This window comes from Nelumbo nucifera, chromosome 5 (genome assembly GCF_055504915.1).
Source record: "Nelumbo nucifera cultivar China Antique chromosome 5, China Antique-T2T, whole genome shotgun sequence".
NCBI lineage: Eukaryota > Viridiplantae > Streptophyta > Magnoliopsida > Proteales > Nelumbonaceae > Nelumbo > Nelumbo nucifera.
The window spans coordinates 21,183,965-21,209,423 of NC_142653.1; the positions used below are offsets into that span (position 1 = coordinate 21,183,965).

Consider the following 25,459-nt stretch of genomic DNA (forward strand, 5'->3'; position numbering starts at 1 on the left):
AACGAATCAAAATCCAATGATCCATGAAACAGTAGTGGCGTAATAACCGGGAAAAATTATAGTGACGTACAGTTAAGCTGATCACAATAATCACTCGTGCACGCTTGTCCCTGGGCCATGGGTCTGTACTTGTTGCCGTATCAATGGATCCCGCTAACGCGTATCCAATCTCGAGAAGCAGAGATCCAATGGTAATCAGCAAAGGTTCCTGATCTCAGAAGTTACACCGCCGGTTCAGATTGACGGTGTATGATAGAAGTCTGCATTATAGTTCCAATGGAGTCGCACATACAAACTCCCAATTGACGATCTCCGTACCCGACAAACATCTGACAGATAGCTTTGCTGTACAAAATCCGCGCCAATTATCGCCCCAAAATTAAACGGTAAAGTGGGGTGCGTCAAAGCTTTCGGTCTTCAGCGGCCGGGGCCACTGGCGCTTTTTGCCTTTCGGTGAAGTCATCCACAAGTAAAAAGAGTAACAAAATAGTTTTCCTTTCTATCGTTCTCCTCTGCTTGAAAGAGTAGAACAGCATATTTGGCCAGGTCAGGTGATTGATACGAACAGCAAAAACACAGCTCTACTTTTAGTATATAAGAGAAAGTGTGAGATAGATATTAGATCAAGCCCTAGCAATGGAGGAGAAGCTGATTCAAAGATTGGAGTCGGCAGTGGCTCGTCTGGAAGCGCTTTCTCTTGGATTCCGTCCCGGGAGTTCGTCGGAAGATGGCGCAGATGCACCGGTTGATCCGGCAATCGTTGCTTATGATGATTTCGTGGCAAAATTCCTCGGTAGAGTCTCTGCCGCTGCGACAAAGATCGGAGGAAAGGTTCTAGAAATATCGAAGATCCTCGAGGAGGCATTCTCTGTTCAGAAGGAGTTTCTTGTTAAAGCCAAGCAATGTCAGGTTGTTTTTTTTTTGTGTTTTCTTTTTCTTTTTTTTTTTTATTCTGTTTAAAACCAGTTTCGGTTGAGTTTTTCTTTGAATTTGGAACTTTGGATCGGAAATATGTGCCTTCCGATGTTTATTGCTTGAACTAACCGGAAAAGATCAGAATTTTGTCTTTATAATGGTCCGCTGTCGACTGGGCGTGGATGGAGGCTCTATTTTGCGCTAGATATTTAAATCTAATTTCATTATAAAACCTGAATCTGGATCATTTGACCCTGATATTGCATTCTCGTTTTCTTTACCACTACCATGGGCTGCAATATGTGTGATTCATGCCATGAGTTTTTCCTTGCAATTTATAGGTTTGACCAATATAACTGAAGTACTAGTCAACTATAGATTGCTTTTACCGGATGCAATGTCTTTCTTCAAGTTGCGAATACCAACGCATGGAAGTGAATAAAAACTTATACATCTTTTGCCCAAGGAATTCATGGGAAATATCACAAACATGATGCTTTTTACTGTACATGCACAATGCAAATTCCTTACAATATTAGGCTGATGCAGACAAACGGTGAAGTATTTGCTGATTGACTGCCATTATTATTATTTTTACATTTGACATGGCCATGATGTTTACTTAATAGTGGAATCATGCATGAATCTCCATCATTAGGATAAAATCTGCAAATTGTGATGATAATCCCTTACGGCCGTTGAATTTTACCATAGATGAAGGTTAGCAATCTATGAGTAGTAATTATCCTCCAATAAGTAACAGAACTCTGTAAAGATCTTTTTCCATTTACACATCATTCACAAGCTGCATTATGTTAAGTCCTAAAGACCAAAGTCCACTGAAGTTGTATATGGAGTCAATCCTTCAATCACCACATTGAAAAGGCTTTAATATATTTTCTCTCAACAAATAAAATGTCATTTACCTTGAAACATCACATATATTGAGTAGTTACTATGTAGAAGTACTGAACTACATCAACCTGAGTTGCTTGGTTTCATCTTTTGTTTCTTTTTAATTTATTTTTCTCCTTTCTGTGTTGTTGTGTGTGACCAGTAATAACAGTCCAAGACATTTATTAATAGTAGTGAAAGAGGAAAATAGCAAAGCCTGGCTCAGTTGGTAGGTTATGTGGCTGTTTGTACTTTGTAGCAGAGACCTGGGATCAAATTCTGCTGCCACCAGGGTTGAGGGGTTATGGGTTTGGGGGATGAGATACCCCCATTATGTAGCTGCATGAAGCCGCAAATAAAATAGAAGAAAATAGAAAAACCCCCATATTCAAGAAATATGTGGCTGTTTGTACTTTGTAGCAGAGACCTGGGGTCAAATTCTGCTGCCACCAGGGTTGAGGGGTTATGGGTTTGGGGGATGAGATACCCCCATTATGTAGCTGCATGAAGCCACAAATAAAATAGAAGAAAATAGAAAAACCCCCATATTCAAGAAATATGTGGCTGTTTGTACTTTGTAGCAGAGACCTGGGATCAAATTCTGCTGCCACCAGGGTTGAGGGGTTATGGGTTTGGGGGATGAGATACCCCCATTATGTAGCTGCATGAAGCCACAAATAAAATAGAAGAAAATAGAAAAACCCCCATATTCAAGAAATATGTGGCTGTTTGTACTTTGTAGCAGAGACCTGGGATCAAATTCTGCTGCCACCAGGGTTGAGGGGTTATGGGTTTGGAGGATGAGATACCCCCATTATGTAGCTGCATGAAGCCACAAATAAAATAGAAGAAAATAGAAAAACCCCCATATTCAAGAAATACTCAGATGAAGGGAACAATGCAAAGCCCAACCTACTAATATGCATCAAGCAAAAACAATTACATAGTCTGCACCTCCAGGCCAGCAGCTCCCTTAAATGATACAGACCTCCCAACCCCCTTTCTAGCAAGCAAGGTTTAAAATGTCGATGTCGATGGAAATGTCGCTTACCAAAATATAGGACATATGTCGGAAATGTCAATGGGAAATATTGTAAAAATTAGAGACATTGTGGAAATATTATGAAATATGTGGAAATATGCAATGATATTTTGTAAAATGATAAAAGAAGCATTAATACATATTTCTAGACTATTATCTTATTCCCAACCATTATATAAAGCTAAGAAACTAAGATCAATAACAAATTAGTAAATGACAATTTACTGATTTATTATGCATTTTGATGTTTTTACAAGGTTATCTGATATTTTCTTATTTTTAATTCTGATTTATTATAAATTCTAATATATTTATTTCACACTAGTAAATAGAAATACATTTATTCTGATTTTTTTAAATATTAAAGTTATAATGCATTATGTTTTATTATAAATTTAATAAACTGATTCTCCTTTTTGTAGTATTAAGATTATGATAAATTCTGATTTCTTATAAAACTTAATGAATTTATTATGATTTTTAATACTAAAATTATAATAAATTATGATTTAGTATAACATTTAATAAATTTATTCTGATTTTTTATATTAAATGTAGAATATGATTTATTATAAAATTTAATAAACATTTTCTGATTTTTATAAATATTTTAAAAAATACTTACTAGTTAATATTTTATTACTTGAAAAATATTTTATGTTTTATATTATAAAGTAATTAATTTATTCTTTTGTTTTTATATTTTGTTAATTATTTTTTATAAATATTTTATTTGAAATATTAAATAGAAATTATTAATGGAATAATTTATATTAATATACTGTATTATAATAATATAATAAACTAATATATTATATTATTAATGTACATTAGTTGACATCCTATCGGCATTATCGACATCCTATTGACATAATAGGAAAAACTGTCAGTTTTTTGGTTATTTGGACCGATTTGGTCGACATTTCTGAAATATAGGAAATGTCGACCGAAATAATGTAATTTTTATATTACCATCCATTTTCATGTCGGTGAGTCTCGACATCGACATATGTTGGGCGACATTAGTGACATTTGAAACCATGCTAGCAAGGGCATTGACCTGTATATAATCCATCTAATTGAGTCGTTCATCGTAGATGTTGTAGCATGTCTAGTTGGATATACAATATTTTATATTTCAGATGTAATTTTTGGTCTTTCCTTGATTTGTTGTTGATGTCCAGTTAGATTCTGACTGTTAGTTGGGTGTACTAGTTTTTCATTTCATGGGAGTAATTAGTTACTTGTCCTTTTTTATGTAATTACATTTCTTTCTCATGAAGGGGTATTGCTTGGGCCTTGGTGTAATGGTAAAATCTCAGGCCGGCAAGTGTGAGAATGCTGGTTCAAGTCTGAGAGTGGCTGCTTTGTTTAAAAAAAAGTGCCAATGGTTAGGTCCATATCCAGTCCACCCCTCCCAAGGCCCTAGATGGCTGGGACCAACATTGGGTAATAATGCAGGAGAACAGGTCTAGCAGATCTGTTCTAGTGATTTTTACAGAAAAAATCACCCAAGCTGCTTGAGAAATTCTAGAGAAAGAAGAAAATAGAGTGAAGAAAGAAAAAGCAGCTTTCTTGAGCTTGAAGCAATTGAGTATCCTCCTTTTTTCTTCTTTGAACATCAGTTAATAATGTTCTTATATAGAAGTTCTATTTAGGTCAGCAGCCAATTAAACCTAGAAATTACAAAAAAACCCCTGTCCCAAAATAGTAAGGAAAACCCAAAAATAACCTTTTTTTCTAATAGCTATATACCTTGTAAGACTCTTCCTAACAATAATTATCCACTAGAAATCATTAGTTGACTGAGCAACAACCTAGGAAATCATCAAAGCAAAATTAAAAAAAGAAAATAGCTAAATTCAAGCACGGGAATTCTTAACTTTCTTGTTCCTTCAAGATTTGTCATGTGTTTCTTCATAATTAAGTGTTGCAGCTTCTACATCAGTCCCCTCCACTTGAAGAGGACTTGCCCTCAAGTCTTGTTTGGAGATGGGTGAATTGTACTCAAAGAGATCAGCAACATTGAAAGTTCTAGATATATTCACGGAAGTAGGAAAGTCTACAACATGGGCATTGGCATTAATCTTCTTCATGATCTTTTAGGGTCCAATCTTCTTTCGCTGCAACTTGTTGTATTGCCATATAGGGAACCGGTCCTTCCTTAGAAATACCATTACTTCATCTCCTTCTTGGAAAAACTTTGGTCGCGTATGATGATCAGCTGCTTCCTTATACTTGGCTTTGGCCTCTTCTAGGTGTTTCTCTACTTCTTCATGAATGGATATGATCTTGTCAACAAAGTAAACTATATCCTGGCAATTTTTGAGGTGGCACCAAGTCTAGTGCGTCAAAACACAATCTAAAATGGAGATTTGCTAGTAGATCTGTTCACCATGTTATTATATGCAAATTCTGCTTGTAAAAGAGCTAAATCCCATTGTTTAGGCTTTCCATTAGATAGACTGTGTATCATATTACCAAAAGTCCTTTTCACCACTTTTGTTTTCCCATCGGTTTGATGATGACAAGTTTTGCTAAATTGTAGCTCAGAGTCAAACCATCACCATAAAGTCCTCCAAAAGTGGCTAAGGAACTTGGAGGAGGGAGATGGGATGAAGATGGCGACAACCAAGAGGAGGTTTTTGTTGGGGAAGATTAGGTTCTTTCTTCTGCTTGACTCATCTTGCTCACTGCTGCAATTGACCTTTATGAAATTGGTCTAGGATCTGGTGCCGAAGGAGTTAGTTTTCTTTTCTTTTCTTTCTTCAGAGTCTTTTGTTGGCTGTTATTTAGTGTAAGAAGTGTCTAAGTTAGTCTTATCTTCTTTCGAGTGATTTTTTATCACCTTCCTCTTTATAAAAAACTGTGTCATGATCTGAGGTAATAGACTTTGGAATGCCATGTAGTTTAATCACTTTTCTAAAGAATAGGTTGGCTACATGTGTTGCATCAGTTGTCATCCTCAAGGAACAAAATGAACCATCTTCGAGAAACCCAAGCACAGTACATGAAAAGATCCTCCCAAGCACCCTTTGGAGTAGGCAATGGCATGTACAACCCTGTGTTTTGGGTATCCCCTTTAGATGTCTGGCAAACATAGCAACCTTGTAGAAACCTCCCAACATCCCTCTTGAGATGTAGCCAATAATAACGCTTGTCCACCATTTCAATGGTCTTGTCTCTGCTCAAATGACCCCCATTATGTAATTCTTTAATGATTTTCTCCCCTGAGGATCCTCTAGGAATGCATAATCGAGTTCCTAGAAAGAGAAAACCATCGTGTAAGGCAAACTCACTATGCTGTCCCATTTGGAGTTTTTCCCATTCAACCTGGAAATCTTCATCTATAGCATAGAGTTCTTTTATGCATTTGAACCCTATGACTTCTGCTTGTAATGTTTTCATCAAAAGAACCCTCCTACTCAAAGCATCTGCTACTTTATTCTGTTCCCCTGATTTATGCTTGAGAGTAAAAGTAAACTCTTGTAAGAAGGCTATCCATCCAGCATGCATATGGTTAGTAGTGTTCGTGTTATTAATATACTTCAAAGCTTGATGGTCGGTATATAAAACAAACTCCCTTTGGACCAAATAATCCTTCCAATGCTTCAAAGCCTGCACTACTGCATATTAGCTCTTGGCCTCTTGCTCATAGGTAGACCATTTCCTTCTAACTTCATTTAATTTTCACTATAGAAAGCCATAGGTCAATTCTCCTGAGACAGTACAACACCTATACCTGCCATTGAAGCATCACATTCCACCTCAAATAACTTATCAAAGTTGGGCAAAGCAAGTACAGGAGCTTTGGTTAGCTTCTCCTTTATCAATTGAAATGCCTTTTCTGCCTCTAGTATCCTTTGAAACTGCCCCTTTTTTTAAGTAATCATTAAATAGGACTGACAATGCTGCTGAAATTCCGTATAAATCGCCTGTAGAAAGTAGCCAAACCATGGAAAGAGTGCACCTCGTGTACATTTTTAGGCGAAGACCAATCTCTAATAGCCTTAACCTTTTCCTCATCAACCATAATGCCTGAGTCACTGACCACATACCCAAGAAAGCTGATTTTGGTGGAAAATCTCAAATACTTCTTGCAAACGTTGTAGGTGTTCTTCCTTGTCCTTGCTATACACTAGGGAGCAAGGTTTGGCTGAATGTGATGGCTGTTCAGCGGGCTGTGGAACCAATGATGAGGTTCCACGCCAGTATTTAAATACATGGGGCCCGCACCTTTTACGGGTCCATGAATTTATTACTGGTGTGGAACCTCATCATTGGTTCCACAGCCTGCTAAACAGCCACCACATTCAGCTAATCCGAATTCTACACTAGGATATCATCAAAATATACTACCACACCTTGCCAATCAATGGCTTCAAAACATGGTTCATCAACCTCATGAATGTGCTGGGGGCATTGGAAAGTCCAAAAGGCATAACTTTCCACTCATAACAATCCTTCTTTTGTCTTGAAAGCTGTTTTCCATTCATCTCCAGGGCAGATTCTGATTTGATGACAACTACTCTTCAAATCAATCTTAGAAAACATTGCTGCCCCATGAAGCATATCTAACATATCATCCAGCTTAGGGATCGGAAACCGATATTGAACAGTTATTTTATTGATGGCCCTACTGTTCGCACACATCCTCCAACTTCCATTCTTCTTTGGTGTAAGTAAGGCTAGAACAACACATGGGCTAGTACTGATTTACACCATTCCCTTCCTTAGAAGTTCAACAACTTGCCCTTGGAGTATTTCATGATCCTTAGGACTCATTCTATAATGTGGCAAATTTGGCAAACTAGCCCTTGGAATAAAGTCAATAGCATGCTGTATTTCCCTCATACAACCTATCACTGTCAGGTAATTCCTTAGGGAAAACACTTTTATATTCTTCAATTAATGGTTTCATGGCATTGGGTACATTGGTAGGCAGGGAACCCTCACCCTTGGCAACAATAGCATATATTTGCCCAGTCTCTTTAGATTCCTCCAAGAATCTTTGAGTAAGAAGAAGGGTACGCCCCTGCACTTGACAAGCTTAGGGGCATTCCTTTATTCTCAAAGGTGCAAGAACAATCTTCTGTTTATTTTTAGTGAAAATATAAAGATTATCTTTTCTCTTATGAGTGACATCATAACGAAATTGCCAAGGTCTTCCCAAAATAAGGTGGCTAACATCAAATAGTAGTTCATCAAAATATACATTACCAATAGAGAAAGCCACCTTGCATTGTTGTGAAACCTTTTCCGGCTGAATCTTCTTCATCCAACCAGCAATGAAGGGATCGGTGTTAGGCCTTTTTGGAAAGCCCAACTGCTCTACAATTGATTTGGCAATGACATTCATTTCTGCCCCACTATCAATAATTAAATCACACACTATATCTTTTATTCTACAATGTGTTTTGAAGATCTTCTTCTCTTGTGTGTCAAGCATTGGTTGCTTAACTGCATGAAGAATACACTTGACCATACCAAAAGATCTCTCTTCTTCCGGAAAATCCCAATGAACATCATCTCCCAAAACCTCTTCTTCATCAACAATAGGCTCTTCATTTTGAGGTTGAAAATCTGGGTTGTCTTTTAACCTGTTCTATCATATACACTCCTCTCGTGCATGGAGTGGGCAAGAGCTAGATGTGTGACCACTTCCCCCACACCTATAGCATTTATTCCCTATAGGATATGCATAGGGGTTGTTACTTTTAGGTTGATTACCTTGCTGGACAGGTTGGTATTGTCATGTTTGAGGCTGAATTAGTTGCCCTCTAGGCTGGTTCTTTTGTTGGAAAGTGTTATGGAATGGGGCAGTGGGCATTCCAGCCTTAGGAGCATTCAAGAGAGAGTTTTCCCCTTCTTGACAATAGTCTCAACCCTAGATGTCTCACCCAAGTAGTGCCTTCCTAAAGTTTGGTGTCTAATTGGGTATCGTTCAAGATGTCTTTCAGCCTTTATAGCTAAACAAATAGCCTCACTCAATTCCTACACATCTTGGGCTGCAACTCTTTCTTGTATAATTGGTTTGAGACCCTCAATAAACCGAGCAGCCTTTTGTGGTAGAGTTTCAACCAACTCATTATGAACCGAAAGCCTGAAAAATTCAGATGCACTCCCTAACCCCACGTGTACCTTGCACACAATGTTGGTATTGTTGAAACAAGTATTGGTCATAATCACGTGGAAGGAATTGAGCCAAAAGTAGTAACTGCTTCATTCTTGGCGATGTCCTAATAGGTTGCTTTCCAGCTCTAACTCTCTCCATCTGAACTTGATCATACCAAGCAGCAGCTCCCCCTTTCAGCTTATAAGAGACCAATTTCACCTTCTTATTTTCTGTTGTCTCAGCAAAATCAAAGAATTTCTCCACCTCACGAATCCAATCTATCTAGGAAATCTTCAATATGCAACTGTCCATTGAAAGTTGGCAACTCTATCTGCATCTTGTAATCCCTATCACCATTATTCCTTCTTCTAGTTGGTTGTTTAGCATCAATTGGCCTTCCCATACCCTGATTTTCATCTTCAAAATCATCAAAATCTTCCTCTTCGTCACTAAAATCAAAGGCTGTTGCTAGGGCTTGGAAATGTGGTTGTTCTTGGGGCTGGACCACCACTCGTGGCTGAAACCGATTCCCTAGATCAACTCTCCTTGCTGGTACAGCAGGGAAACCCCTAGTTTCTTCTAGGGTTGGGGCTGTACTAGGCGGCTGAAGATTAGTCCTAGTGATTACTTCAGTCAACTGCCTAATAGCAGCTTCTAAACCTTGAAAGGATGCAGCTTGTTGCTGTTGTAACTCTGTGATGGCTGAGAGAATCTCAGATCCATCACTGGAAGCATTGTTGTGGGCTTTGAGAGAAAACTCAGGCTCTGATACCACCTAATGCAGGAGAGCAGGTCTAGAAGATCTGTTCTAGTGATTTTTACAGCAAAAATCACTCAAACTGCTTGAGAAATTCAAGAGAAAGAAGAAAATAGAGTGAAGAAAGGAAAAACAGCTTTGTTAAGCTTGAAGTAATTGAATATCCTCCTTTTTTCTTCTTTGAACGTCAGTTATGTTCTTATGTAGGGGTTCTATTTAGGTCGGCAGTCAATAAAACCCAGAAATTACAAAAACACCCCTGTCCCAAAATAGTAATGAAAGCCCAAAAATAACCTTATCTAATAGCTATATACTCTGTAAGACTCTTCCTAACAATAATAATCCACTAGAAATCATTAATTGCCTGAGAAACAACCTTGAAAATCATCAAAACAAAATTAAAACAAGAAAGTAGCCAAGTTCAAGCACGAGAATTCTTCACTTTCTTGTTCCTTCTAGATTTGTCATGTGTTTCTTCATAATTAAGTGTTGCTGCCTCTACATCAGGTAATGACCTTTTTCACTTTTTTATCTCATGAATGGAAGTTTCTTATTTCTATTAAAAGCAAAATAAAATCCCCTCAGCTCTGCAACAGAATGCTTTCTGATAGAAGTATGAAATTGTCATTCCATCTCACTTATTTCTTTGCTAATAAAATAGTCTCTGGATCTCAAATATTATATGCTTCATTCTATCTATCTTGAAGGTTTTCTGTTTGTCTGTATTTTGTAGAAAGCAATGTGTTAATAGCTTAAAATCAAGTTCCCCTAAATAATCCTGATTCCAGACATAAGATCACATGAGACTTGGAAAAATATTAGGTGGAAACTAAATATGAAAAAAGGTGAATAGTAGTTAATGTTGGATGCAATAGAGTATTTGGTTCTTTCACTTCTTTTACTGCAAAATTTCAATTGAGTTTGTATTGGATGTACAGAAACCTGACATTGGAGGCATGGCGGAATTTCTCAAGCCACTGAATGAAGTGATCATGAAGGCAAATGCATTGACTGAAGGAAGACGATCTGATTTCTTCAACCACTTCAAGGCTGTTGCTGACAGTCTCACAGCTTTAGCTTGGATTGCATACTTAGGCAAAGACTGTGGTAAGATAATTGTGTATTAATGTTCCTATGCTAAAAGCAGATGGTTTCAGTTTAGCAACTATGTTTCTTTCTCCTTTATTTTTCAAGGTATGAGTCTTCCTATCACACATGTGGAAGAAAGTTGGCAAATGGCAGAGTTCTACAACAACAAGGTATAAAAGAGGTGATTTGACTTTTAATAGTTTACCACTATGCAACAGGAGCATGTTTTTCTTAGTGGGGAAACAAAGGGCTAGGGGCAATATATTGCTTAGATCCTTGTTTCGTTTTGATGCTTTTAAGATCAAATTGCCCTCTTGTATATTCTTCTCTCTTTTAAGAGAAAAATGAAAAATTTGATGTTTACTTTAAAATAAAAACTCATATTAGCAATAGAATCACGAGGTTTAGAAGAAATGCATTTCTTCTTTATTGCTTTATGCTATAAAAACATTGTTTATATTTTAAATTATGCTTGATTTTAAAACATTTGTCTACTAAAATAATCTATAAAAGTGAAACCTATTTATTGTGTCACATTTTTGGGCTTCCCTTATTATGAACTTTTAATTTTTATTTGGTTCATGGACTGGAATTATTTAATCCTGTGATGTTAGTCTACTTAAGCCAATGTGAATTCTGCAGGTTAATACTGACTTTCCACTTTTTAAATCAGGTTCTCGTGGAGTACAAAAGTAAAGACCCTAATCATGTGGAGTGGGCTAAAGCTCTAAAGGAGCTTTACATGCCAGGCTTGAGGGATTATGTTAAAAGTTTTTATCCTTTGGGCTCTGTATGGAATCCTACTGGAAAAACAGCTACTACCCCTGTATCAGCTCCATCAAAAGCTTCCCCAATAAATGCCCCTGCCCCTCCACCTCCTCCACCCACTTCTCTCCTTACGCCTGAATCTTCTGGCACTTCATCATCGCGTTCAAAGGAAGGGTTGGCAGCAGTATTTCGAGAAATCAATTCAGGGAAGCCTGTGACTGCTGGTAATGGAACAATATATTCTATATTTGATGGAATCATCTCTTTTTTAGATGGCTTATAATGTCATTTTAATTTGAATCCTTCCTTCATAGATCTAAGAAAGGTAACGGATGATATGAAGACAAAGAACCGTGCTAATAGAACTAGCATTGTTGGTTCCAGTGAAAAAGATGCACGCACTAGTTCTCCATCATTTTCTAAGGCAGGACCTCCAAAGTTGGAGCTTCAAATGGGTCGCAAGTGAGGATCCTAAGAATTTCTTTAACATTGAAAGCTAGCCATGTTTCAGGAAGCATCTTTCTTGATAAGCTTTATACTTATGTAAGAGGTGGATTTGGTATTTGATTTGTCTATTGTTACATATTTAACAGGTGGGTGGTTGAGAATCAAATTGGGAGAAAGAACTTGGTTATTGATGATTGTGATGCAAAACAATCTGTATATGTTTTTGGGTGCAAGGACTCTGTTTTGCAAATCCAAGGTAATTGCTGCTTCCCATAAGCTGTACCAGTATTTTTGGGCTGGTTATCCAACTACTTGTATATAACAAGGCTGGGCATCCAGTCCTTGAATAAACTTTTCTAGGTTTTATTATCAGAAAGAAAATGAATTTGTTATTACTTAAACAATTTGCAGGGAAAGTGAATAATATAACAGTTGACAAGTGCACTAAGATGGGGATTGTATTCACGGTTAGTACATGTGAATAAAATGGCTATTCTTGCATGAGACTTGAACATAGATTGGACTTGACTCTGTGTGGCTTTTATGGTTGAAACAAAGGATGTTGTAGCAGCTTGTGAGATCGTGAACTGTAATGCTATTGAGTTGCAATGCCAGGTATACATCTATTTCTGATTCTTGGAATTCTTGCATTTGAGTTTTAAATGGTTATGCAAAAATTTATCAATTAGAAGAAGGTGCATTCACCTAAATATGAGAATGGATTATAGTTTGCTTCTTTTACTTTTTTCTTTTTTTTGCTTACCAGAGCAGTGAGATTTTTTTAGTTCGTTCTAGCAACCCTCTTCTACTGCTTTCAGGGCTCGGCTCCAACAATTTCAGTGGACAATACAGGAGGCTGCCAATTATATCTGAGTAAAGAGTCTCTGGGGGCTTCTATAACAACTGCTAAGTCAAGTGAAATAAATGTATTAGTACCTGGTGGTGGCCTTGATGCTGATTGGGTATGGACTTGTCTTTGTTTACCTGGATTTGCTATATTTGCAGATGCTGCTCGAATTGTTTTATTTGGGTGGGGTTGGGATGTTGCAGAGTGTCTAAATATGTTTCTCTAGGGTATTTATATGCCCCTTTTTCATTTTGTACCATCTAATATAAAGTACCGACCTTTTAGAGTTTCAGATATTATATAAGGTACTCATGAATTTGCATCTGATCTACCCTCGGTAAAAAGGAAAATAAAAAGAACTAGAGTTTCATTTGTAAGAATAGGCTTTCTTTCTTTTTTTTTTTTTGGGTGCAAAGTTAACTGAGAATTTTATTCAAAAGCAATAGAGTTTGCAATTTGACAATGTGATTATTACTCTCTAGATAACAATATATTGCCCTTTGCCATAGGTTTATATCCCATAGTCAGTTCTTCATGTGGAGAGAGGCTCTCTTCATCTGCACAAACTGGTTGATGCATCAATTTTATATGCATGACGTTTTTGACTCTATATTTGTATAAAACTAACATGGTTTTGGCTTTATAACATGCATGGAGCATCCTAGTACTAAATCTTGCACTTGTTTTAACTTTTTTTTTACTGAAATTGATCAATGAACTCTTTATTTATGAGACACCATTGAATCACCCTCAATTTTCTTGGAAGGAAACATGTTCAGAAATTTTGGAATAACTGAACTCTTTGGCCAACATGTGGAATATATCTTGGAACTAAAATAAAAGGCCATTACCCAATGTTGATCCCAGTTATCTAGGGTCTTTGGAGGTGTGGACTGAAAGCCTTTGGCATTTTTTGCACAAAGTGGATGATCTCAGACTTGAACCCACATTCTCATGCTTGTCAGCCCAAGAATTTTCCAATAGCATTACACCAAGTAATGACCCCTATTATGGAACTTAAATGATAAGGTTGAAACATTTTTGTGACATTATGCTGCCTTCCAAAAAGCATAACAAACAAAAAAAAGGATTAAGATGTTGAGTAAATATTAAAGAAGATGATGCAGCAACCTTTACTGATTAGACAAGCAAGTTCCATTATGAGACCCTCCGAAGAGACAATGCAGATTGCGGAGAACTAGAGGAAAGGGACAAGTTTAAATATTCTGAAGTCACATCCAGTGAATTAACTAAATAGTTTTGATGTCAGTAATTTCAGAGATAGGGGTATGCTAGAGGGTAGTGTGAGGATGGCAGGTTAGTGGAGAAAGTGTATGCTTTGGGGGGGGGCAGTTGTAATTAGTTTTTGAGATAGCTGGATTTGAGGGCATATTTTCTGGGTATTGTTGCTTGGGATCTGTCTTTTGAGGATGGGGAGAGTGACTTTTATGGGGGCATTGGGGTTGACAGAAATGACAAGATATTTTAAGGTAAAGAATTAGATACTAACTCCTTTATTGGCCTTACCATGGTGAGAATTGCCCATTTAGTTTTGGCATGTGGTGTGTCTGTTAATGGCCTATGGAGAGGATGGCAAATAATTGTTGTCTATCAAGTGAGAAATCAGCAAAGACAAAAGCACTGGAGCGTGCTTGAAGTAGGTGAAGTCAAAATTAAATTTTGATGGTAGTTTAGGTGACCCAGGCACTTCTAGAACTGGTGGTGTCTTTAGAGACTGCTAAAGCAGTGTTCTCAGCTATAAAGGGCCCATTGGGCATAGTAACTCTGTCTCTCTCAAGGCTGAAATTCTAGTTCTATGGCCTATGTTTGGTACATATGCATAGATGGATATATTAATTGTTGAAGGGGACTGTCAAGTTCTTTTTAATTGGGTGAGAATAGAAGAGGATATTCTGTGGAGGTACCAGTCAATGGATAGACAGGTATAGGCTCTAGGACACAACCTGAATAACTCATTCAGGTGGATCCCTAGGACAGCAAATACTTGGCTGATTCCCTAGCTAAAATGGGTGTAACTAGGGGTGCTCATGGTTCGGTTAACCGAACCGTGGGGTATTTTTTCAAACCGAACCGACCTGATTGGTTTTTTAAATATTCAAACCGAAACCGAACCGATGCAATTAGGTAACCGGTTCACCAGTTAACCGCGGTTCGGTTTTTCGGCTTTTTTATGCACTTAAAATAAAAAAAAAACTAAAACTGTTGGTGGATGGTGGTTGCTGTCGGTGGTAGATTTTTCATTTATTTTTTCATTTTTCATGAAGATGGTGGATTTTTCATGAAGACGGTGGTTGTTGTCGGTGTCAGCACTGGTTGGTGGTGCCTGGCGGAGACGCAGAGAGGAGAGGTGAGAGAGAGAAGAGAGACGGAAGCCTGTTCGACGGGCTTGGTGCTGCTGTGCTGGTGGTTGGCATTGGACTGTTGGTGCTTGCTTGCCGATGAGGCGGCGACTGGCGTTGCCACTGGTGCTGCCATGCTGGTGGTTGACGTGGGCCGCGTGGCCATCTGGTGTGGGGATTGGAGAACAAGACAAATGAGAGACAAAAGTAGAGAAATGAGAGTGAGAGAAAGGCAAAACACAAAAGAGAAATGAAAGAGCGAGAGAGTGAGACTATGAGAGAAATGAAAGAGAGAGACCAAAGAGAAAAGTTGAAAAATGAGAGACTGAATGAGACAAAAGAGAAAATGCCAGACTGGCAGATTGGTAGTGTTGGGAAAAGATAAAAAAGAACCAATGGGCGAGGGACAATATTGGAGACTGTCAGACTGGCACTACCGAAAAAGGTTGAAATTTGAAAGAGAAAGCCTGAAGCATATTGCCGAGCTCTTTTATTCGAATTAAAAAAAAATAAAAAATATAATATAACATATATATAATATTATATTGTATTGTATATATCGGTCGGTTCGGTTAACCGTCGGTTTTTTTTTAAATGGTTAATCGAAACCGAACCGAAACTATTGGTTTTTTAAGAATGTCGAACCGACTAGTTTGGTTAATCGATTTTTCGGTTCAGTTTTGGTCGATTCGGTTTTTCAGATTTTTTTGCTCACCCCTAGGTGTAACTAGGGAAAATCTTGTATGGATATTGCCAAGGCCAGGGATTAACTTGTACTACTTACCTTTCAAAATTACTATTGACTTTGGGCTTTTGTATTGGTCCATGCTATCCAGTTTTTTGGGTAGTATGGTTTTATTTGAATGAAATTCATACTGTTACCATAGTAACTGTTTTTCTTTTCTTGTATCTCCAAAAGTATCCACTAAAAATGTTATGAAATGCTGCAGTAGTTTGGGCTATTTGGGGTGAAAGGAATAGGAGGATTTTTTACCAAAAACAGTCTCAAGAAGAGGTGTTGATTAAACAAATTATTGAAAACCTTAGAAGATGGTTGAGTATTAACCTACGGTTCAAGGATGATGATCTTTTGCCTTCTTTTTTTGCTGTTTACATTTTTGGGGTCTCTTAATGGTTCATATGTGCAGAATCTTTTTGTACAGTGAACTAACATACTTGTATACTTCTTTTTGATTAATACAATTTTACCCTACCTTTTAAGAAAAATGCTGTACTAGTTGCTCTCACTATGTCCTGGTAAATGGTGTTTATGTGCTAATTACTTTTTTTTTCTAATTTCTGGTCAATATTTTTATTATTTCTTGGTTGGTGTTCATTTGGTAAGTTGTAGTAGGGTTAGTAATTGATTTTTAAGTTGTAGTAGGATTATTAATTGATATTTAGTGTTTTAGCTGTTAGAGTTGGTAGGGGTGTAATGTGAGTTGGAATCTGAGAGTAGCCACTTTATGCAAAAGTGCCAAATTTTAGGTCCATATCTAGTCCTCCCCTCCCAAGACCCTAGATAGCCAACACCAACATTGGGTAATGACCCTTCTAGCAGTTAGAGTTGGTATTTGAGTTCCCATGTAGGGTAGTTTGTAAAGGACCCCCCCCCCCCCCCCAAAAAAAAAAAAAAAAGAAAAAAGAAAACAAAAAAAAAGAAAGAAAGAAAATGGCTATGGTAACATAATTAGGTTTCTATTAACAACCGAACAGAGGAGAAGAGAGGAGAGAAGAGAGAAGAGAAGAGAGAGATTTGGAGTCTACTACAGTGCTGGCGGCGCCAGCTTATATTAATATATATAGGGCAACCATAAATAGAAGGGAAAGGACCCTTATGCCCCTACTTAAGTTATAGCATAAAAAACAAAAGAAAAAATTGCTTTAATTTGTCGAAACGGACCCTAACTCAGCAGAATACAAACATAATAAATAAAGCCAACATTCCAACACTCCCCCTCAAGTTGAGACATGGATATCAATCATGCCCAAATTGTCACAAATTATCATGCCGCACGTGTTGAAGGCCCTTGGTGAAGATGTCTGCAAGTTGTTCCTCTGAACTAACATAAGGAATGCACACTTCTCTGCTCACAAGTTTTTCTCTAATAAAATGCTTGTCCACTTCAATATGTTTTGTTCTATCATGGAGGACTAGGTTAGCAACAATGTTGATAGCAACCTTGTTGTCACAATAGAGTGATATAGGTTTGTTAACTGCAAAACCCAACTCTCCTAACAAATTTTTTGTCCACATCATTTCAGCAACTCCATGAGACATGGCTCTGTATTCTGCCTCGGCACTGGATCTAGCCACCACACTTTGCTTCTTACTTCTCTAGGTGACTAGGTTTCCTCCCACAAAGGTACAATACCCACTGGTAGATTTTCTGTCATCGATTGCCCCTGCCCAATCAACATCTGTATACACCTCCACTTTCAAATGCCCATGTTTCTGGAAAAGCAAACCAGCTCCTGGGAACTTCTTGAGGTATCTAAGGATTCTTTCTACAGCTTCAAAGTGAGTTGTCTTAGGATTATGCATGATCTGACTAAGAACACCCACTACATAAGCAATATCAGGTCTGGTCATAGACAAATATAAGAGTCTCCCTATAAGTCTTTGGAACTTCTTTACATCTTTCAAACACTCCCCTTGATTGTCTCCTAGTTGATGGTTGGGTTTAATGGGTGAATCAATTGGTTTCACTCCCAACTTGCCTATATCCTCTAATAGATCTAGTACATATTTTCTTTGGGAAATAAAGATGCCCCTTTTTGAGCGGGCAACTTCAATTCCAAGAAAATAATGTAAGGGGCCTAAATCTTTCACCTCAAATTGAGTGACTAGGAATTTCTTTAGCTTCTGTATTTCAGTCTTCCAATCTCCTGTGATTACTATGTCATCAACATAGACAATTAAAGCTGCAATTTTCCCTTCACCTTTTTTCACAAATAAAGTATGATCTGTCTGGCATTGTTTGAATCCCATCTGTTGCACTGCTAAATGAAACCTACTAAACCAGGCCCGAGGTGATTGCTTCAACCCATATAAAGATTTTTTTTAACTTGCACACCTTCTGCTCACTACCTTTGGCATAGAAACCTGGAGGTTAAGTCATGTAAATCTCTTCCTCTACGTCACCATTCAAGAATGCATTCTTGATATCCAGCTGATGAAGTTCCCAATCAAGGTAAGCTGCCAGTGAGAGGAGGATTCTGATTGAATTCATCTTGGCCACTGGTGCAAAGGTCTCTGCATAGTCTACTTCATACACTTGTGTAAACCCTTTGGCCACCAATCTAGCTTTGTATTTTTCTACTGAACCATCAGCTCTATGCTTTACTATGAATACCCACTTGCAACCCATTGGTTCCTTCCCTTCAGGAAGATCCACTAACTCCCAGGTGCCATTTTTATGTAAGGCATTAATTTCTTCCTTCATTGCATCTGTCCATTCAGGTTTGGATAAAGCTTCTGCCACATTCTTAGGAATAGAGACAATGTCAATAGAGGAAAGGAATGCACGGTATGAAGGTGAAATATGATCATAGGACACAAAGTGAGAGATAGGATGATTAGTAGTACAAGACCTAACACCCTTTCTCTTAGCAATAGGAACATCAAGATCATTAACAACAGGAGGATCAATGTTAAGAGATTCAAGCATATCAATGGGAACAAGTGTACCTGGATGATGAGGAGGATCTACCTCTAGAGAGTCCGATGATCTTGGTTGCATAATTTCAGGTTCCACGGCTCTTGAACTCTTCTGGCTCTTATGGCGGCAAAGAAAGACCTGAGATGGAGAAGGGTCGGGAAGAGGAGGTAGTTGAACTTGAGTGTGTTTCTCCTCAACCCTACTCTCCCCTTGAGGAGAAACTGAGAAGAAAGGTTGACTCTCAAAGAATGATACATCCATGGAGACATAGTACTTACGTGAAGTAGGATCATAGCAGCGGTAACCCTTTTGAGATAACGGATAACCAAGAAAAACACAAGGAGTGGCACAAGGATCGAGTTTACTGCGAGTAGGAGACAAGTCATGAATGAAGCAACGACACCCAAAGACACACATTGGAATGGGGGACAACGGAGCTATAGGAAACAAGAGCTGATGTGGGGCCTTATACTCTAGTAACCGAGATGGCATAGGTTGATGATATATGCAGCACACATAACAACATCCATCCAAAAACGTTTCGGAACATTCATATGAAGTAATAAACCACGAGCTACCTCAAGTAGATGACAATTTTTCCTTTTAGCAACACCGTTTTGTTGAGGTGTCCTGGCACAAGAGCTTCAATGAAGAGATCCACATGAAGCAAAGAACTCTGTGAGATCACTATGGAAGTATTCTTTTGTATTGTCCGGCTGGAAAATGTGAATTTTAGTTTGAAATTGAGTGAAAACCATTCGTTGAAAGTTTTTCACAATCTTTGGCACTCCATCTCTAGATCGCATAGGATACAACCAAGTATATCTAGAGTAGTCATCGATCAAAGTAATGAAATATTTATATCCAATCTCAGTAGGTAGAGAAATAGGGCCCCAAACAGCAGAATAGACAATATGAAAAGGAAATTTAGATCTTTTATTTCTTAACGGAAAGGAACTTCTACAATGTTTGCTCAATTGGCACGTATGACACTGCAATTTACTAACTAACAAAGACTTAAACAACTCAGGAAACATAAGTTTTAAAGACTCAAACGAAAGGTGACCAAGATGATTATGCCATAAGTAGGCATGACTTTCACTAGAAGAACTTAAAGACTCTGTAGTCACAAGACCAGCTTTATTCTCTAACACGTAGAGGCCATTCACCATGCTTCCTCTACCAATCGTCTCCCCCGAGGTCAAATCCTAAAACACACACGAAGAAGGAAAGAAGGTCACTGAACAATTCAAGGAATGAGTAATACTACTAATGGAAAGTAAATTGATAGGTAATTTAGGAACATGCAGCACATTAGAGAGGGTAAGACCAAGAGGAAGGGAGATGGTTCCTTGACTGGCTATGGTGGAATAAGACCCATCAACCAGTCTCACCTTATCTCTCCCAGAGAGGAGGTTATATGCCTGAAATAAATTTGACTTACCGGTCATGTGGTTTGAGGCTCCAAAGTCAATTATCCTAGGGGAATCAGATGTATGAGATGACACATGGAAGGCAGTGGTAGTGTTACCTAATGTAGACGCAAAGGAGGTAAAAGGAGTAGGGCCAGAATCCATCTGGCGAAGTGTCCTACCATATAATTCCAAGTGGTCACGAAAGGAGTTGATGATCTCTTCCTTGGGGTCAGAACCAGAGTGTCGCTCTTGGGGTACCATGGGACTAGTCTCTTGAGATGCCACATTTGCTGAGTTATATTTCTTCTAACTCTGCTAGGTTGGTTTCTTACTCGGATCAGACTTCTTACTCAATTCCTGAGCCCATTTCGGCTTGCCATGAAGATCCCAACATGTGTCTCTAGTGTGTCTAGACTTTTGGCAGTGAGTGCACCAAAGTTTGTCTTTGTCATCCACACTTCTTCTGCTCTCTTCAGACTGAACTAGGGCATAAGCTTCTTGGACTGAAGGTAGGTTTTTACTTCCTAAGATTTGTACCCCCATGGATTCATATGTAGGATTCAACCCCAAAAGAAAGGCAAATACCTGTTGCTGGGAAACAAGTGATTTGTAGGCCATTGCATCCTCATCGCACTTCCAATTCACATTTTGATAATGATCCAGTTCCTCCCAAATTGATGCCAAGTCTGAATAGTACACCAAGAGACTCCTCTCCCCTAGCTTGCAAGTGGAGGATTCTGCTTGTAATCGATATATCTTTGCATAGTGTCTCTGTTCTAAATAGGTAGATTTTGCTTGTTCCCATATTTCACAAGTTGTTTCAGCCCACAAGGTCTTCCTTACTTGTGGCAGCATGGAAACCAAGAGCCATGACATCACCATGCTATTTTCGTGGTCCCATCTGTCATGTTCAACACTACCAATCTTTGGTTCCTTGATTTTACCATTAATATACCCAATTTTTCCTCTAGCAGTAATATAAAGTTTAATTCCCCTAAACCATTCAAGATAGTTCAGTCCATCAAAGGGGATTACAGCCATGGGGAAACTCATATCCATCCCCCCACTCATTCCATTTTGACCTCCTGAAATTCCTGAAGTTGCAGAATTCTCAGAGGACATGACTCAAACACCTTTCAGACCTTACACACACCTTATGATCCCTCCTATCACCAAACAAACAGTCCTAGAAACACCAAGGATGAAGCCCGCATGCACACACTACAATCTGGACACAATCTGACCACAAACCAGCCTAGATTGCCCAAAAAAGGCAAGATTTTAGGGTGATCTCAGAGCTTATCTGACCTAGCAGTCACACTCCACCATTTTCTAGACACCCCAAACACATCGACTGCTAGGAGGGGTCATAAACCAGTATGGTTACACCACAAGGATTAAAAGATCAGGTCATCCACAATCTACAGATCTGAATTCTCAGACATGGGATCACACGATCCATTAAAAAAAGAGGTTCGAACCTCATAGCTTCTCAGACAACATTCAGCAGTCTGGAGTCATATAGTTTCTTCTTGGTACACGACCAAGGAAAAGGAAAAAAACACTAAAAAAAATCTGTACCAGTCGTAGGTCTGCATTTTTTTTTATCTCAGTTGAAGAAAACAGCAAGTTGAAGCTTGCTCGATCTGCTCACAGGCCTAGCAGAACCGCTCTGATACCATATTAACAGCTGAACAGAGAAGAGAGGTAGGAAAAGAGAAGAGGAAGAGAGGAGAGAAGAGAGAAAAGAGATTTGGAGTCTGCTACAGTGCTGGCGGCGCCAGCTTATATTAATATATATAGGGTGACCATAAATAGAAGGGAAAGGACCCTTATGCCCAGTAGGACTTAAGTTATAGCATAAAAAACAAAAGAAAAAACTGATTTAATTTGTCCAAACGGACCCTAACTCAACAGAATACAAACATAATAAATAAAGCTAACATTCCAACAGTTTCTTAGTTGATTTTGAGGAATACAATTTTATAATGAATTGCCTTGTTGGACTTGTTTGGATATCCTTATATTTTGTTTTCTTATTCTAGTTCATCTTTCCATCTTTTTTTTTTTCTTGAATCTCTGCTTCTCTTCTATAATTATTCTTGATTTTTGTCCTGCTTGTTTATGGCTTATAATTGTTATTTCATAGTTTAATTTTCAGCATATGCACTAATTTCTCTTTAGCATAATATGTCTTGAAACAACTCTAACATTGACTTGAGGAAATAGAAAAACCCAAAACCCTATCAATAAAATGGCTATATCTCTTTCAAGACATGCTGGATTTACAAGATCTTGGCCCCATTGAATGGATAGCTCAAATGACACTGAAATCATGCAAAGTGGACAAGTTATGACCCCTTGAAAGTAAGTTGAATGAAAATGATGTAATTTCATCTTCAACTTTTCAAAATACTAAGACCTCTCCAAAATGACTGTTAATACTACTAAGACCCTTAAATAAATTTAACCCTGTTCTAGACACTGACAAACTAGTCAATAAATTAGCAAAAACACAAAAGCACCAAAATCTAAATTACCAGAAAATTACAAAATTGCCATTGATTCAAGAATGTGAAGAAACTTGATTTCTTCTTCCATGGCTTCTTTCTTTGCTTCCAATACCTGCATCACTGTAACTTTTACAAAAGAGGCCCCCTCTATCCTCAATTTGTCAAAGACCAATCACTATTATTTTCAATTCTATAGAAGTCTGACTTATTTGAACAGCCATGATTGCCAAAGTTTCCTTAATCTCATTTAGGTAGTGAGTCATGCACTAGGGCTCACTTGCCACTCTTCAGTAACGTCTTATGGCATATGCCAAGTCCCCTTCAATCACCCATGAGGACAACTTGTGCTGATTGGCAATATAATCACTCATGACAAGTGCCCTAACCTCTGCTTACTTGAATTTAGCGTCTTTTAGTAAAGGGACTTCCATCAGATTAGATAATAGATAACATCCCTCCAATGCTTAATGGCCTTGACTGGCAATACTGCTTCCTTCAAATTGCAAATTTATCTCCTCTTCAGCAATCTGATCAGAAGGATCTTAAGAAAATTCCTTCTCAGATTATCTGATGAGTTAGGCCTTTGAATTCATCAGTTACAAGTGCCTAAGAGCTAAGAAGAGGACAAAGCCCCTTAAGTACTCAAATGGTTTCTTTAATTTTTTTTTTCGTAAGTTTGCTTTGCTCTTTTCTCCCAGGTGTTCCACACCATTCCATGGACCATAACCTTACAGTCCCCCAATTCCATGCTTGTGACTTGCCAACAGAGTAGCATTATCTCTGATGCCATTTTGGACAAACCACCCGAGCCCTACTGTCCTGAGAAAACTGCTAAAGTGCCATAGCTGATGGAGCTTTAGGCCCAAGGGGTGAACCTCATTCACGTAAAGAAGGGGTTAATGTGGTTGTAGGAGTAAGAGGATACGGTAATCAATTTGTGGAGATATTTGAGCATCCCAAAGTTGACTAAAATATATGAGAGGAAGAACCACAGGCTGCACCCAGATTTGGAAGTTGGCAGCAGTTTCTAAATCTATACTTTCTATTTTTATGTTTCCAAACCAGTTGTTATTTTCTTTAGGCTGTGTTTGGTTTGAAAGAAAAGGTAGGGTTTCCTTCTTTTCCCTCCCTTTGCTTTCAAACCAAACAGTCTTAGGGAATGCCCTATGTTTTTAGAAGGGTATACAACTATTAGTTTCCTATTTTGTTTAGGAAACTATTAGTTTAAGTCAACTACTTTGTGAAGTTTTATTCTTTGGAGTTTCTAGGTTCTAATTAGAACTCAGCCGCGGTTTTAGTAATTGCTAAATTTATATTTCAATCAAAACTTTGAGGAGTTCTATATGTAAATCTGTCCAGAATAGCAGAAATGAATGAGTTGATTTTTGTTCTTCTCTATAGTAGCTCTTTTTTTTTCCACCTTTTGAAATCCATGTTGGAAAAATATATGATTTCTTCTCTTCTTTTTGTTATTTTCTAGTAGTTCTCTGCTACTAGAAGAAAACCAGCAACTATTGTCTAGATTTTCCCTAGACTTCAGAGTATACTTGGCTAGACTTTGAAGCGAGGCTACCTATTGACATTCCCTTCCATCTACCAGCCCCTACATTAATAAAGATGATGTTGAATTTTATCTCTCCCTTAACAGTAAGAGGAATGGTTACTTTTCGATTGGGTTAACAGGTGAAAACTAGTGAATCTCAAGTAAATTCCTTCTCAGATCATATAATGAGAAGGCCTCAAAGGATTCTTCTTTGTTTTCTTTTCAAAAGTCAACCTTTCCTTGGCTTCTGAACTGTCTTTGTACATAATGGTAGAACATGTTGATTGAGAAAGTATGCTTCTGAATATTGAAGATATAACTTTCCTTACAGAAAAATGTATTTAAAAATGGCCTAACCATATAAACACCCTAAAAAACTAAAGCAAAATATGAGCGTGTTACTTGCTTTTGTTGGTGATGCTTTACTTGGATTTGCATCGCAGGTGGAACATTCATTGCCGCAGCAGTTTGTTCACACACTTAAGGATGGGCAGTTTGTGACATCTCCAGTCTCTCACTCTGGGGGTTAATTGCGAAACAAGCTTCCAGGTTGCAGTTAGGTTCCCTTTTCTCCTGTCTCAATTGTGTGTTGGGTGAAGGCGGCTTTCTGTTTGCTTTATTTTTGTCTTGTGTCCATTAAGCTCGGTTGTGTGTATACGAATGTATCTTGTAATCCTTAGGTCATGTTCTTATTATTCTTTTGAATTTTGATTGATCCGACTGTTGTAATATTTATTCCTAATGTTCTTGGGAGAGTTGGGTTTGTAATTGTACTTGGTCTCTTTGCTGAGTTGTCCGGTAGTGACGCTTGTGGCATAATAAGTTGCACATTGGGTTGTTGCCTTGTCAGCACTTTTTTTTTGTTGCTTCATTATCTACATCTGCAGAATAGGAGTCCGGATCTGCTCCTCACACCAACCCCACAGGCCACAGCACGTCCCAGCTGCACATCGGGAAGATTTCTTGTACTTGTGTGTTGTTATTCCTAGGTGGGATGTTCTGTGAGATCGGTGTGGGGAGCAAATCTCAATTCGCAGAAAGTCCAGATCAGCTTCTCACAGAGCTTTCTTCTTTCGACTGGCTCACGAGCCT

General features: G+C 38.1%; 1 protein-coding gene across 1 annotated transcript; it reads left to right on the forward strand.

Annotated features, from left to right (window-relative positions):
- The first annotated feature begins 388 nt into the window (after positions 1-388).
- On the forward strand, positions 389-25,219 carry LOC104595710 (cyclase-associated protein 1-like). The gene is made up of 10 exons (XM_010256567.3): positions 389-909; positions 10,662-10,830; positions 10,918-10,982; positions 11,486-11,804; positions 11,895-12,042; positions 12,174-12,283; positions 12,439-12,494; positions 12,586-12,642; positions 12,846-12,989; positions 24,811-25,219. The coding sequence occupies exons 1-10, from the start codon at positions 637-639 to the stop codon at positions 24,895-24,897; spliced, it is 1,428 nt and encodes a 475-aa protein (XP_010254869.1). The 5' UTR covers positions 389-636; the 3' UTR covers positions 24,898-25,219.
- The last annotated feature ends 240 nt before the right edge of the window (positions 25,220-25,459 follow it).

Coding starts and splice junctions, on each gene's coding strand:
- LOC104595710 (XM_010256567.3), top strand. CDS start 637: ATGGAGGAGAAGCTGATTCAAAGATTGGAGTCGGCAGTGGCTCGTCTG. Junction 10,983..11,485: donor CAGAGTTCTACAACAACAAG/GTATAAAAGAGG, acceptor TTTTTAAATCAG/GTTCTCGTGGAGTACAAAAG. Junction 12,284..12,438: donor CTCTGTTTTGCAAATCCAAG/GTAATTGCTGCT, acceptor AACAATTTGCAG/GGAAAGTGAATAATATAACA.